Source organism: Bufo bufo, chromosome 8 (genome assembly GCF_905171765.1).
Source record: "Bufo bufo chromosome 8, aBufBuf1.1, whole genome shotgun sequence".
NCBI lineage: Eukaryota > Metazoa > Chordata > Amphibia > Anura > Bufonidae > Bufo > Bufo bufo.
Genome location: NC_053396.1, coordinates 127282114 through 127298554, shown reverse-complemented (window position 1 = coordinate 127298554; position 16441 = coordinate 127282114). Strand labels below are relative to the sequence as shown.

General features: G+C 41.3%; 1 protein-coding gene across 1 annotated transcript in view; it reads left to right on the top strand.

The window, feature by feature from the left end:
- The window catches only part of GUCY2F (guanylate cyclase 2F, retinal), a 139121-nt gene that overhangs the window by 45042 nt on the left and 77638 nt on the right, over positions 1-16441 (top strand). The window contains exons 5-6 of the mRNA XM_040406322.1: positions 6850-7151; positions 11171-11525. Of these exons, the coding sequence (XP_040262256.1) occupies positions 6850-7151; positions 11171-11525 (657 nt within the window). The remainder of the gene's footprint in view (positions 1-6849; positions 7152-11170; positions 11526-16441) is intronic.

Sequence of the window (16441 nt, the reverse complement as noted above, 5' to 3'; positions counted from 1 at the left end):
AAAATTGGAAAAAAATTCGAAAAAAAAATAAAAGTATACATAATTGCCACGTTCGTATCGACCGGCTCTATAAAAATAACACATGATCCACCCTGTCAGATGAATGCAGTAAAAAAAAAAAACTGCCAAAACAACCATTTTTGGTCACCTTCCCTCACAAAAAGTGTAATATCAAGCGATCAAAAAGTCTTATGTACCCGAAAATGGTACTAATCAAACCTAGATCTCATCCCACAAAAAAATTAGTCCCTACTTAAGACAGTTGCCCAAAAAAAAAAAAAAAATGGATCTCAGAAAATGGCAACACAAAAATGAGATTTCATTCTGTTCAAAAATGCCTTTACTGTGTAAAACTTAACAAAAATAAAAAGGATAGGCATATTAGGTATCGTCACATCCGTAACAACCTGCTCTATAAAAATATCACATGGGATGCTCCCTCAGGTGAATGCTGTCATTTTTATTTTTTTTAAACTATGCCAAACCTTGCCTCACAAAGTGTAATACCAAGCGATCAAAAAGTCATATGTATAGCAAAATGGTACCAATCAAACCGCCATCTCATCCCACAAAAAATGAGACCCTACCTAAGACAATCGCCAAAAACAAAAACAAAAAAATAGGGCTGTCAGAAAATGGCAACACATAAATCCTGTTCAAAAATGCATTTAATGTGTAAAACTTAATAAAAATAATAGACATATTGGGTATGGCTGCGTCCCTAACAATCTGCTCTTTTAAATTATCACATTATATGCCCCCTCAGGTGAATACTGTAAAAACATTTTTTTAAAACTACGCCAAGGCAGTCTTTTGTTTTACCTTGCCTCACAAAAAGTGTAATACCAAGTGATCAAAAAGTCTTATGTACCCTAAAATGGTACCAATGAAAAGGTCACCTCATCCCACAAAAAATGAGCCCCCACATAGGACAATCACTGAAAAAAAACCAATGGCGCCCATAAACCAATCCATCAAAATCTGCGCTGCAAAAGCCATATGGCGCTCCTTCCGTTCTGAGTCCTGCCATGTGCCCCCACAGCAGTTCACCACCACATATGGGGTGTTGCTATATTCAGGAGAAAATGGGTAACACATTTTGGGTGCTTTTTCTCCTGTTACGCCTTGTGAAAATGAAAAATTTGGGGCTAAAGCAACATTTTATTGGAAGAAATTAAACTTTTCATTTTCACTGCCAAGTGTTTTCAAATTCCGTAAAGCGCTTAGGGGGTCAAATTGCTCAGTACCCCCCTTAATATATTCTTTGAAGAGTGTAGTTTACAAAATGGGGTAAATTTTTGAGGGTTTCCATTGTAGGGGTACGTCAGGGTCTCTTCAAATACAAAATGGTGCCCAAAAACCATTCTAGCAAACTCTGCCCCAAAAATACATATGGCGCTCCTTTCCTTCTGACCACTGCCATGTACCCATAAAGCAGTTTACCATCACATATGGGGTATTTCTGTAAACTACAGAATCAGAGTAATGCATATTGAGGTTTAGTTTGATGTTGATCCTTGCTGTGTTGCAAGAAACAATTGATTAACATGAAAAATCAGCATAAAAAATAAAATTTTCTAATTTCGCCTCCATTTTCCTTAAATTTTTGTGGAACACCTAAAGGGTTAAAAAAGTTTGTAATATCAGTTTTGAACAATTTGAGGGGTGTAGTTTCTAAAATGGGGTCATTTATGGGTGGTTTTCATTATGTAAGCCCCTCAAAATCACTTTATACCTGAATTGGTGCTTAAAACATTTTAGAAAATTTTAAAAATGTCTTCTAAACTTCTAAGCCTTCTAACGTCCTAAAAAATAAAATGATATTTACAAAATGATGCCAACATAAAGCAGACATATGGGTATGATGAATGATAACTATTTTATGAGGCATTACTATCTGTCTTAAAAGTAGAGAAATTCTAATTTCGAAAATTGAGAATTTTTTCTAATTTTTTGTAAATTTGGGATTTTTTATGAATAAAGGAAAAATATAGTAACTCAAATTTAGCAGTGTCGTGAAGTACAATGTGTCACGAGAAATCTGTCTCAGAATGGCTTGGATAAGTAAAAGTGTTCCAAAGTTATTATTACCACATAAAGTGATACATGTCAGATTTTCAAAAAATGGCCTGAGCAGGTACTGTAGGTGAAAACTGGCCTGGGGTAGAAAGGGTTAATACAGTGAAAAGTAGACTATCTCGGACAGAAATCCATCTTAGTCCAAAGTAATGCAGACATAAAAAGGGACAGAGCAGACGTGCCGTCAGGGACCCAGACGGGGATGTTCGTTCTCATTCGGCATGCTGTTCATGTGCAAGTTGTTTAAATGGAAATAGGGCTGTTATCTAAATGCACAGAATAGAACATCGGCGAAAAAATTATCCAGCGTACATAAGGATTATTTATTCAAATGTCTCTGTTGTGAAATCCTATTTGCCTATGTATCTACTGAAGACTGAGGCATGCTTATGTGGGTAATGCACATTATGTAATGGAAACTGAAAAATAAGCATTGATAAAATATGCCAAGTATAAATATATAATGGCATTTATATACTTGTACCTGAACACTGTATTACGTACATTTACTAGAAGTGATGATAGCAAATGATAGACTGTTATGTTTAGAACTACAGTTAATTAATCACATACAGATTTAAAGGGACACTGACAGGCCCAATTAGCATATTTAGGCATATATATGTCAGTACAGGTCTTATAAAGTCTATTAAAATCATCTAAGTATCCCCCCTGTCCACGTTATAAATACCGAAATATTAAGTTTTATAACCTGCTTGTCCGGTCACAAATCTGCCCAAGGGGCGGCGTTACATCTGAAAATGCGCCCAGCCAGCCGCTCCCAACTGCCGTCTGAAGCCCCGCCCAGCTCATCAATATTCACTTCGCTGGGCGGAGGCTACAACTCTCCCGACTCAAGATTCTGCGCACAGCCCATTCGATCCTCTGGGCACGTCCTCCGTCCAATCTTCAGCGCATGCGCCCGGCCGGGGTCACGTCGCGCCTGCGTACAGAGCGCTGCAGCCCCTGCTTTATGCGCATGCGCCGGGCACTTGAGTCGGGAGCGGCTGGCTGGGCGCATTTTCAGATGTAACGCCGCCCCTTGGGCAGATTTGTGTCTATTAAAATCATCTAAGTATCCCCCCTGTCCACGTTATAAATACCGAAATATTAAGTTTTATAACCTGCTTGTCCGGTCACAAATCTGCCCAAGGGGCGGCGTTACATCTGAAAATGCGCCCAGCCAGCCGCTCCCAACTGCCGTCTGAAGCCCCGCCCAGCTCATCAATATTCACTTCGCTGGGCGGCGGCTACAACTCTCCCGACTCAAGTGCCCGGCGCATGCGCATAAAGCAGGGGCTGCAGCGCTCTGTACGCAGGCGCGACGTGACCCCGGCCGGGCGCATGCGCTGAAGATTGGACGGAGGACGTGCCCAGAGGATCGAATGGGCTGTGCGCAGAATCTTGAGTCGGGAGAGTTGTAGCCTCCGCCCAGCGAAGTGAATATTGATGAGCTGGGCGGGGCTGCAGACGGCAGTTGGGAGCGGCTGGCTGGGCGCATTTTCAGATGAAACGCCGCCCCTTGGGCAGATTGGAGACCGGACAAGCAGGTTATAAAACTTAATATTTCGGTATTTATAAGGTGGACAGGGGGGATACTTAGATGATTTTAATAGACTTTATAAGACCTGTACTGACATATATATGCCTAAATATGCTAATTGGGCCTGTCAGTGTCCCTTTAAGGAACTGGGCAAATGCATAGTTTTTTTCTGATTTTGTACTTATTTTAATTGCATTGTGTCTTGTTATCCATACTCATTTAATGGGGACCTGTCAGCACCCCGATCGGTCCATTTTAGTGTATAATTTTATGGCACTTAATACACCATCTTTTCCTATAATTCTCTGTTGAGTCTTTCCTCTCTTATTCCTCCTAGAAATTTAAGAATACATTGACATCTGGCTGTTACCAGTCCCCATGACAAAGGGCTGTGTCCCTACACAGTCTGAAACTGGCAGCACTGATTGGACAGGGGTGGTTTACATCTGTAATTTGTCAACAGAAAAACTCATAGAAACGTATGGCTTGATGTACCATAGACTATTACTGGTCAAACATAGTTCAGAAGTGCATACTTTTGACTCCGTTTGTCATTGTTTAATTTTTTATTTTTTTTTTACAACAGAATAACATAGCATACTACGCTTTTCTGTACTGCAAAAAAAACGTATACTGTAGAAATGTACTTTTTTTTTTACATTGCAGTGAATTGGAGATGGATGGGAACATAAAACAATATGTTTCCATCCATTAAACGTTTTTCAGATAATGCCTTTAAAACTTTAAATCTTTATTTAAAAAAATAAAGGTTTCACAAAAAAAGTATGGGTTTTTTATAAAAAAGACAGACGTATTGAAACGTATGCACATCTGTCAAATGTAGACGTTAAAACAAAGGATAGATAACCACAAAATTGCATGCATATGTGTACGTGGTTTACTGTATATCAACCTGATATTCAACAAAAATGAGATTTGAACAGCCCCTAAGACCTCATGCACACAACCGTGTCTGTATCGCAGTCTGCCAACCACGGATCCTCAAAATACAGATACTTTCTGTGTGCAATTCCCTTTTTTCTCACTCCCATTATAAATATTCCTGTCCGCAATATGGACAAGAATGGGACACGTTCCTCAATTTGTGGAACAGACACAAAGATGCAGACAGCACACGGATGACATCTGTGTGCTGTCCCTTTCTTTGCAGACCCATAAGAATGAATGGGCCTGTGTGCAATCTGCAAAAAATCCAGATGAGAGAAGGATACAAATTACAGCTACAGTCAGGTCCATAAATATTGGGACATCGACACAATTCTAACATTTTCGGCTCTATACATCACCACAATGGATTTGAAATGAAACGAACAATATGTGCTTTATCTGCAGACTGTCAGCTTTAATTTGAGGGGATTTACATCCAAATCAGGTGAACGGTGTAGGAATTACAACAGTTTGCATATGTGACTCCCACTTGTTAAGGGACCAAAAGTAATGGGACAATTGGCTTCTCAGCTGTTCCATGGCCAGGTGTGTGTTATTCCCTCATTATCCCAATTACAATGAGCAGATAAAAGGTCCAGAGTTCATTTCAAGTGTGCTATTTGTATTTGGAATCTGTTGCTGTCAACTCTCAAGATGAGATCCAAAGAGCTGTCACTATCAGTGAAGCAAGCCATCATTAGGCTGAAAAACAAAACAAACCCATCAGAGAGATAGCAAAAACATTAGGCGTGGCCAAAACAACTGTTTGGAACATTCTTAAAAAGAAGGAATGCACCAGTGAGCTCAGCAACACCAAAAGACCCGGAAGACCAAAGAATTCTTTCCCTGGTGAAGAAAATACCCTTCACAACAGTTGGTCAGATCAAGAACACTCTCCAGGAGGTAGGTGTATGTGTGTCAAAGTCAACAATCAAGAGAAGACTTTACCAGAGTGAATACAGAGGGTTCACCACAAGATGTAAACCATTGGTGAGCCTCAAAAACAGGAAGGCCAGATTAGAGTTTGCCAAACGACAACTAAAAAAGCCTTCACAGTTCTGGAACAACATCCTATGGACAGATGAGACAAAGATCAACTTGTACCAGAGTGATGGGAAGAGAAGAGTATGGAGAAGGAAAGGAACTGCTCATGATCCTAAGCATACCACCTCATCAGTGAAGCATGGTGGTGTTAGTGTCATGGCGTGGGCATGTATGGCTGCCAATGGAACTCGTTCTCTTGTATTTATTGATGATGTGACTGCTGACAAAAGCAGCTAAATGAATTCTGAAGTGTTTCGGGCAATATTATCTGTTCATATTCAGCCAAATGCTTCAGAACTCATTGGACGGCGCTTCACAGTGCAGCTGGACAATGACCCAAAGCATACTGCAAAAGCAACCAAATAGTTTTTTAAGGAAAAGAAGTGGAATGTTATGCAATGGCCAAGTCAATCACCTGACCTGAGTCCGATTGAGCATGCATTTCATTTGCCGAAGACAAAACTGAAGGGAAAATGCCCCAAGAATAAGCAGGAACTGAAGACAGTTGCAGTAGAGACCTGGCATAGCATCACTAGGGATGAAACCCAGCGTCTGGTGATGTCTATGCGCTCCAGATTTCAGGCTGTAATTGACTGCAAAGGATTTGCAACCAAGTATTAAAAAGTGAAAGTTTGATTTATTATTATTATTATTATGTCCCATTACTTTTGGTCCCTCAACAAGTGGGAGGCACATATGCAAACTGTTGTAATTCCTACACTGTTCACCTGATTTGGATGTAAATACCTTCAAATTAAAGCTGACAGTCTGCAGTTAAAGCACATCTTGTTTGTTTAAAATCCATTGTGGTGGTGTATAGAGCCAAAAATGTTAGAATTGTGTCGGTGTCCTAATATTTATGGACCTGACTGTATGTGCAGGAGGCATAAGAGTGTGTTTTGAGCCCCACTCCTCCCACCGGCCTGATAACATCCAGTTCTCAATTTATTCATACATTTCTGGTAGGAATAACAGAGGAGTGGCACAATGTAGCGTTATAAGAGAAGAGAGACATGTACTATCATACAGTTACATATGTTAACCTCATAGTATATGTATAGGAGTTTAAGTTCTGCTTTACTAGATGTAAAAAAAGGCTCAGGATAAGCTTTGTATACTACTTTGATGCAATTACATGATTCAAGTGCCACCAAAATATTATTGCACACAGAAATCTGTGCTGGTGAACCTTTCTGTAAGGTTTAATACTTAGGTGATGTGTCTGTATATTGCAGTGATCATCATGTGCATGCATTCTGTACTTATTGGAGGACAGCCACAACAACAACTTCTGGAGATTGCACATGACATGAAAATGACAGATGGCACCTATGTTTTTATTCCTTATGATACTCTATACTACAGTTTACCTTATCATAAGACACCATATGAGATACTAAGGATACGCTCCAAGCTCAGGGCTGCCTATGATGCTGTACTCACTATCACTGTGGAGTCAGAGGAAAAGAACTTCTATCAATCCTTCCAAGAAGCAATCGACAGTGGAGAGGTTATTTCCAATGATAATCCGACAGAGGTATGTAGAAATATAATGTAAAAACCATTATTGATTATGAATTTTATTAAGAATTTTATAAAATGATGGCATATCACAAGGATATAACATCATTTTATCACTGGTCCAAAATGTTGGACCCCACGCAGAACAATGAAGACAGCAATACAGTCCCAAATTATGCACCCTATTCCAGGGGTGCACAAATGCAGTTTTAACATAACTTTCCAGACACCAAATAATTCATGTTATGTGACAAAGGTTATGTTATTAGGATTTTATGTGATAGACCAATTCAAAGTAGCAGTAGGTGTGAAGTATAAAAAAAAAGGTACATGGTTTTCAAAATTTTTAATAAATAAAAATATAAAAAGTGTTACATACATTTGTATTCAGCCTCCTGTACTCTACCTCTAAAGAAAATCCAGTGTGATCAATTGCCTTTAGAAGTCACCTAATAAATAAGTAAATAGAGTAAATAGACTCCACCTCTGTATCACTACAGCTGTTCTGTGACGGCCTCAGAAGTTTGTTCGAGAACATTAGTGATCAAACCATCATAAAAACGAAGGAACACACCAGACAGGTATAAGTTTGTGGAGAAGTGTAAAGATAGAGTTAGGTTATAAAAAATATCCTAAGCTCAGAACATCTCACGGAGCACTATTCAGTCCATCATCCGAAAATGGAAGGAGTATGGCACAACTACAAACCTTCCAAGACATGGCCGTCCACCTAAACTGACAGCCCAGGCAAGAAGAGCACTAAATTACAGAAGCAGCCAAGAGGCCCATGGTCACTCTGGAGGAGTTGCAGAGATCCACAGCTCAGGTGGGAGAATCTGCCTGTGGTGGCAGCATCACGCTGTGGGGATGCTTTTCTTCAGCAAGGATGGGGAAGCTGGTCAGAGTTGATGGGAAGATGGATGGAGCTAAACAGGGCAATCCTGGAGGAAAACCTGTTAGATGTTGCAAAAAGACTTGAGGCCAGTACAGAGGTTCACCTTCCAGAGGGACAATAACCTTAAACTTACAGCCAGAGCTACAATGGAATGGTTTACATCAAACATATTCATGGCCCAGAATGGCCCAGTCAAAGTCCAGACCTAAGTCCCGTTGAGAATTTTTAAGTCTTCAAGTGGGAAGACTTGAAAATTGCTGTTCACAGATGCTCTCCATCCAATCTGTCTGAGCTTGAGCTATTTTGCTAAGAAAAATGGGCAAAAATGTCAGCTTTAGATGTACAAAGCTGGTAGAGATATACCCCAAAAGACTTGCAGCTGTAATTGCAGTGAAAGTAGTTCTAAAAAGTATCAGGGGAGCTGAATACAAATGCACGCCACACTTTCCAGATTTTTATTTATAAAAATTTTTGAAAACCATGTCTCATTTTCTTTTCACTTCACACATACATGCAACTTTGTGTTGGTCTGTCGCATAAAATCCCAATAATATACATTTAAGTGGCATACGTTGGCTGCAAAGTGAAAAAAAATGTGGAAACGTTCAAGGGGTACTAATACTTTTTTAAGCCACTGCACATGTTATTATATCTCCCTCCACTTAAGTGTGCCATGTGCCTTGCACCCTTCTTCTGACTGACTATCTGCCCATTCTTGGTGGGCTGCTCTACATGGTCTTACAATGGACTGCCTAGCCTGCCACTCTTACTGCTCAGGTTCTAGGTCCAGGATCTTCTGGTCACAGTGTGCACACACAAGGTCCTGATGCTTTTTAGTGTCAGGATGCTAAGCTATGTCCAGTGATGGGCAAACTGCGGATCTCCAGCTGTTTTAAAACTACAAATCCCATCATGCCCTGCTGTAGGCTGATATCTGTAGGCAGACTGGGCATACTGGGAGTTGTAGTTTTACAACAGCTGGAGAGCCGCAGTTTGCCCATCCCTGTGCTAGGCTTAGAGTCCATTCACACGTCCGTAGTGTATTGCGGATCTGCAATTTGCAGATTCGCAATACACCCGGCCGGCACCCCCATTGAAATGCCTATTCTTGTCCGCAATTGCGGACAAGAATAGGACATGTTCTATTTATTTCCGAAGCCGCGGACCAGAAGATCGGTGGCGCGCGATGGAAATGCGGATGCGGACAGCACACTGTGTGCTGTCCGCATCCATTCCGTCCCTATAGAGAATGAATGGGTCCGCACCCGTTCCGCACAATTGCGGAACGGATGCGGACCACAATTCCGGACATGTGAATGAGGCCTTAACATGTTATAGCTCTGCCCCTAACAAGTCTTGGCTCTGCCTTCCTCCTGCCATATGTTTTCCTCTTGTCTCTGGCTCCCACAACCTGGTGAGTCCTGGGGAATTTACTTTGAAATTGCACAACCCAGTCAACATGTATTGGTAGCATTACTGTGTGTAAAACTTGAGATGGGGTAGAAAGCAGCTCTGTGTTCAGTATATCTGTATATGCTGGCACTTTTATTTTGTTGCCATTAGTTTGTAGCAGTTTGTACAGTACCTAGTTACAAGTAGCCTGCAATGTAACATCATTTGTATGCTGTTTGTGGTTGATACCAAACTAGTTTTAAAGAGTTGAAGGGAAAATAATGTCATTTTCAGAGCAAAAACTTTGGCTGGGTTTCAAATTAGTGGCTATTTGATTTTGCTGGTAATATCATAGTTTTACCTGAAAAGCTGCATTTCCATTAACTTGAATTGTAATGCCTGGCTGTATGATTAGGCGTTTCTATGTTCCAATTTTATTCTACTTCTTATCTTGATGATATAGTCTACATATTTAACATTTTAGATGGGAAGTGACCAAGTAGAACAAAGTTTACAGCAGTATGCATTGCTTTTTTCTGCAATTAGGCTGTATATTGTATGCGCTGGTAGGGTTCGGGTGCTAGGGCTGCTTTTTAGTCCCAGTCCAGCCCTGCCCATGTATGATACACCTTGTTTGATAATGTGCTATGCCATGTAATGTTCCTTTAAGCTGCTGGGAGATGCCAGCACAGTAATCAGACATTATGTGCCCTACTGTGAGTGGAACACCTTGTGAGTATTGAGGCATGGCAGGAGGTATATTTTTGAAGCCACAGGTAGCCTGTGGTGGCGTACTGACTCTTTGTTGATCATATACCTTGGGTAGGTTGTCAATGGGCAATATAAATGGAACTGTTTGGTAAACCCGACATATGGTCTTTGTGATGCACTGTATATGGCAGGCACATTGGTGGCAGCAAAAAGGGTGAACTGCCTGAAATATGACAAAAAGGCTGAGCTAAGTCACAGGTCAACATGAGGGTTCTTGCATAGTTAGCATGCTACATAGAGGGGATATAGAGTAGTCAGATGCAAGAGGACTAGAAACAAAGACAAAGCGCTAGTCAATGGGGGACGGATCCATTTTAAATTGCACCATATTGTGTCAGTGAAAACGGATCCGTCTCCATTGACTTACATTGTAAGTCAGGACGGATCCGTTTGGCTCAGTTTCGTCAGACGGACAAGCAGCGTTTTGGTGTCCGCATCCAGTGCGGAATGGAGGCGGAACGGAGCCAAACTGATGCATTCTGAACAGATCCTTATCCATTCAGAATGCATTGGGGCTGAACTGATCCATTTTGAACTGTTTGTGAGAGCCCTGAAACGGATCTCACAAACGGAATTCAAGACGCCAGTGTGAAAGTAGCCTAAGCTGTTGACTCATAAAGAGACTGTGTACAATTGCCTGTTACCACTGTTAAAGTCTGTGCCCTCCTTGTGAGACTCATTGTCAGGCACTTACTGCCTCATTTGAGACCCTTGCAACCATTAAGTCTGTGCCTCTTGTAAGGCTATTGTAACCACCAAGTTTGATGCCTTACGACATCAGTAAATATTCTTGTTGCAATGTTATCAATGTCCGACTGCATTCCTTCAGCTGTGGGAAGGGGCTGAACCACACATACTACTCAAGGGCCAAAGGTTCTTTGTGTAAGATCTAACCACCTTACATATTTTTTGTTTAAATGTATGAATCTTTGAGTAATTAGTGTTGGTAATGTTTCTCCTCATTGTTGTTTACTTAGGTGTCTCCCTTATTTGGCACCATCTACAATGCAATCTACTTTACTGCACATGCCATAAACAACAGCAGGAAGCACGACCACTGGGTCTCTGGGTCGAATTTAGTCAAGCATTCAAAGAACATGCAGTTTTATGGGTTTAACCAGTGGATTAGGACAGACCTGAATGGCAATGGATTTACAGATTACGTCATTCTGGACACAGACGTAAAGACCTGTGAACTGCACCGTACATATGTTGTTGATATGGAAACAGATATGGTCAGATACATGGGAAGGCCTATTCACTTTCCAAATGGTGTCTCTCCAAAGTCAGACTCTTATTGTTGGTTTGCAAATGGAAAAATATGCACTGGAGGTGAGTAAATAGTTTTAACAAACTAATATATTAATATGGTCAGTGTTTGATTATGAGATTTACATACAAGAGGTTTCCTAGCATCTAAATCTGGCCATAATATTTAAGCATAGAAACAAGCAAAGACACATTGATGTATCCTAAGGGTCCATTCACACTTCAGCAAAATGGGTCCGCATCCGTTTCGCAATTTTTTTCTGGAACAGGTGCCGACCCATTCATTTTCAATGGGGCTGGAATGTGCTGTCCGCATTTACACCTCTGGATCCGCACTTCCATTCCGCAAAAAAATAGAACATGTCCTATTCTTGTCTGCAATTGCGGACAAGAAAAGGCATTTTCTATGAGAGTGCCGGCGATGTGCGGTCCGCAAAATGTGTAACACACATTGCCGGTGTCCGTGTTTTGGGGATCCTCAATTTGTGGATCCGCAAAACACATACGGACGTGTGAATGGACCCTTAAAGGGGTGTTCCAGGATTACTATGTTTTTAACAGATATGCTCATGTAATTGCTTACCTCGTGTACATCTTCCCCATGCTTTTTTTTTTCACTTTGGACCTTCCTCACCCATTTTCTCCACTCTGGTTTGTTTCCATCCTGTATGGACCACTTCCTGTTGCTGTATCAAACCAAACCCATGATGCACTTCTTCATACTCTGCCACATCTCCAGTACCACCCCTAACCACTGCTCCTCCCACCCATCGAGTTAAATAGACATGCCCCTATCATTACTCATGTTGTTGCCTTGACAAGCCCATGGACATAACATCACAGGGAATAAGACTGCTGCATGGACATAGTCATGTGACCACAGCCCAGGTTAAAGATTATAGAAATACATACCTTCATAAATTATTATGACAAACCATAAAACTCTCTTAAACAGTCTGCTGAAAGTACTGAAAATAACTGAAAGACCTTTAGAAACTCCTTGCGATGCCTTAAAGGAGCCCCATTTCAGCATGAAAGAGGACAACACTGGGTAACAGCCTACAAAAACGTCAGTGATTGGCTGCAGTGGTCACATGTTGTCGATGTGATGTCACCGATGCAGCTTGGTAAACAAAGCCTGGCCAGAAGAAGTAGAGTGGCAATGTTGGATCTGTTAGGTAAGTACTGTTCAATTTGTAGGCTATTCCACAGCATTGTCGGGTTTCTTGCTGAGACTCAACATAGAAACATAGAATGTGTCGGCAGATAAGAACCATTTGGCCCATCTAGTCTGCCCAATATACTGAATACTATGAATAGCCCCTGGCCCTATCTTATATGAAGGATGACCTTATGCCTATCCCATGCATGCTTAAACTCCTTCACTGTATTTGCAGCTACCACTTCTGCAGGAAGGCTATTCCATGCATCCACTACTCTCTCAGTAAAGTAATACTACCTGATATTACTTTTAAACCTTTGCCCCTCTAATTTAAAACTATGTCCTCTTGTAGCAGTTTTTCTTCTTTTAAATATTCTCTCCTCTTTTACCTTGTTGATTCCCTTTATGTATTTTAAAGTTTCTATCATATCCCCTCTGTCTCGTCTTTCTTCCAAGCTATACATGTTAAGGTCCTTTAATCTTTCCTGGTAAGTTTTATCCTGCAATCCATGTGCTAGTTTAGTAGCTCTTCTCTGAACTCTCTCCAAAGTATCAATATCCTTCTGGAGATATGGTCTCCAGTACTGAGCACAATACTCCAAATGAGGTCTCACTAGTGCTCTGTAGAGCGGCATGAGCACCTCCCTCTTTTTACTGGTAATGCCTCTCCCTATACACCCAAGCATTCTGCTAGCATTTCCTGCTGCTCTATGACATTGTCTGCCTACCTTTAAGTCTTCTGAAATAATGACCCCTAAATCCCTTTCCTCAGATACTGAGGTTAGGACTGTATCACTGATTTTATATCCTGCTCTTGGGTTTTCACGCCCCAGGTGCATTATCTTGCACTTATCAACATTGAATTTTAGTTGGCAGATTTTTGACCATTCCTCTAGTTTTCCTAAATCCTTTTCCATTTGGTGTATCCCTCCAGGAACATCAACCCTGTTACAAATCTTTGTGTCATCAGCAAAAAGACACACCTTACCATCGAGGCCTTCTGAAATTTCGCTGATAAAGATATTAAACAATATGGGTCCCAGAACAGATCCCTGAGGTACCCAACTGGTAACAAGACCATGGTCTGAATATACTCCATTGACTACAACCCTCTGTTGTCTGTCTCTCAGCCACTTCTTAATCCATTCAACAATATGGGAGTCAAAGCACAAAGACTGCAATTTATTGATGAGCCTTCTATGTGGGACAGTATCAAAAGCCTTACTAAAGTCTAGATAAGCGATGTCTACTGCATTTCCGCCATCTATTATTTTAGTCACCCAATCAAAAAAATCAATAAGATTAGTTTGACATGATCTCCCTGAAGTAAACCCATGCTGTTTTTCATCTTTCAATCCATGGGATTTTAGATGTTCCACAATCCTCTCCTTAAGTATGGTTTCCAGTAATTTCCCCACTATTGATGTCAGGCTTACTGGCCTATAGTTGCCCGATTCCTCCCTACTTCCTTTCTTGTGAATGGGCACAACATTTGCTAATTTCCAATCTTCTGGGACGACTCTTGTTACCAGTGATTGGTTAAATAAATCTGTTAATGGTTTTGCTAGTTCACCGCTAAGCTCTTTTAATAGCTTTGGGTGTATCCCATCAGGCCCCTGTGACTTATTTGTATTAATTTTAGACAGCTGACTTAGAACCTCTTCCTCTGTAAAGACATGCATCAAAAAGATTCATTAGTCTTCCTTCCTGAGGTCCTTTTCCTTCATTTTCTTTGTAAAAACTGAACAGAAGTATTCATTGAGGCAAGTCAGCTAGTTCTTTATCTATCTTCCATATACTTCCTTCTTTTGTTTTTATTTGGTAATTCCTTGTTTTAGTTTCCTTTTTTCATTATCTATCTGAAGAATGTCTTATCGCCTTTTTTCACTGACTGAGCTAATTTCTCTTCTGCCTTGTGCTTTAGAAGCTCTTACAACTTGTTTGGCCTTTCTCTGCCTAATCTTATAAATTTGCCTGTCATCCTCGTTTTTAGTTTTTTTTTATAATTACTAAATGCTATCTTTAGTTTTTAACGATTTTGGCACTTCTGCTGAGTACCACAGTGTTCTCTTCCTTTTTTTTGCTTTTACTGACAAGCCTAATGCAATTATCTGTTGCCTTCAATAGGCCACTTTTAAGTAGTCCATTTCTCCTGGACTCCATTGAAACTGTTCCAATCTGATAGGGACTCATATACCACTAATCTAATTTTAGAAAAGTCAGTTTTTCTAAAATCTAAAACTTTTGTTTTTTGTGTGGTGTGACTCAGTCACTGTACTTATAGTAAACCACACTGACTAGTGATCACTAGACCCCAAGCTTTCCCCTACAGTAATATCAGATACCAAATTCCCATTTGTGAATACTAAATCTAAAATGGCCTCCTCAACTATTTGCTGCAGAGATAATCCAAGTAGGGAATTTAGAATATCTGTACTCCTGGCAGAACTAGCTATTTTGGTTTTCCAGTTTACATCAGGAAGATTAAAGTCTCCCATAATGATAACTTCCCCTTTCAATGTCATTTTAGCTATTTGCTCAACAAGTAGATCATCTAATTCTTTGACTTGGCTAGTTGGTCTATATATCACACCTACACGAGTTACCTTATGATTATCAAGCTGCAAGGTAACCCAAACTGACTCTAAATTGGTCTCGCTAACTTGTATTAAATTAGATTTTATGCTATCTTTCACATACAGGGCCACCCCTCCCCCTTTCTTGCCTTCTCTGTCTTTTCTATATAGAGAGAACCCTGGTATTGTTATATCCCAGTCATTACTCCCATTGAACCATCCCTGTATGCTGCCCATACACTTTATCGCTGTTTGGTCAGCAGCTGTCCCTCTTGACTTGCCCATCCACATGAACGCTAATGTGTTTTTAATCGGAAGTGGGGGACAAAGGATCAGACATGCTGAAATCAAGTATGCTCAATCTGGGGACCAGTAGGGCATTGGTGAGGCATTACTTGTTCTGCCCTATTAGTAAATACATTTTACGAGCCAAACAACCAGTTTAAAGCCTCTGAAAGTGAGTTGCTTAGATGGAGCTATTCCTTTATTCAATCATAACCTCAGATTTAATATTGTATACTGTTACCCAGGCCGGCCTTAGGTGTCCAGGCGCCCTTTGCGAGCTAACCTTGTGGCGCCCCCCCCCAAAAAAAAAAAAACACTGCTTGTTGCTGGCATCATGACATAGGCTGGCTGACTATCCAACCAAGTAGTTACCAGCCCACACACCCCAAAGGCCGGTGTAATGTCATACTTCCTTACTTCGTGAGATTTCCCTACCCTCGTCACTTCCGGTCGCACCGGACATGACGTGAGGAGGTGTGCAGCGCCGCGCAGGCGCACAACGTCAGGTTAGGGAAGTTTCACAGCAAAATGCGCATGCGCCAGGAGTCTCGCCGGCGGTTAGGGTAGGGAAAAACTATGGGCCAGTGCGCAGGCGCAGTGATCGGATGGATGTTCTCAGCTGAACACCGGCCGACACTGCGCATGCACCGGGAGCCTCACCAGCGGTTAGGGAAGGGAAAAATTACGTACGGGCCAGTGCTTTTTCCCTACCCTAACCGCTGGTGAGGCTCCCAGCGCATGTGCAGTGTCGGCCGGTGTCCTGCTGAGAACATCCATCCGATCACCGCACCTGTGCACTGGCCCATAATTTTTCCCTACCCTAACCGCCGGCGAGGCTCCCAGCGCATGCGCACTCTGCTGTGAAATTTCCCTAACCCATCGTTGTGCACAGTGCGCCCCCCTAATATAATAAACATTGGTGGCACAGTGCGCCCCCCCAACACCCCAGTATAATA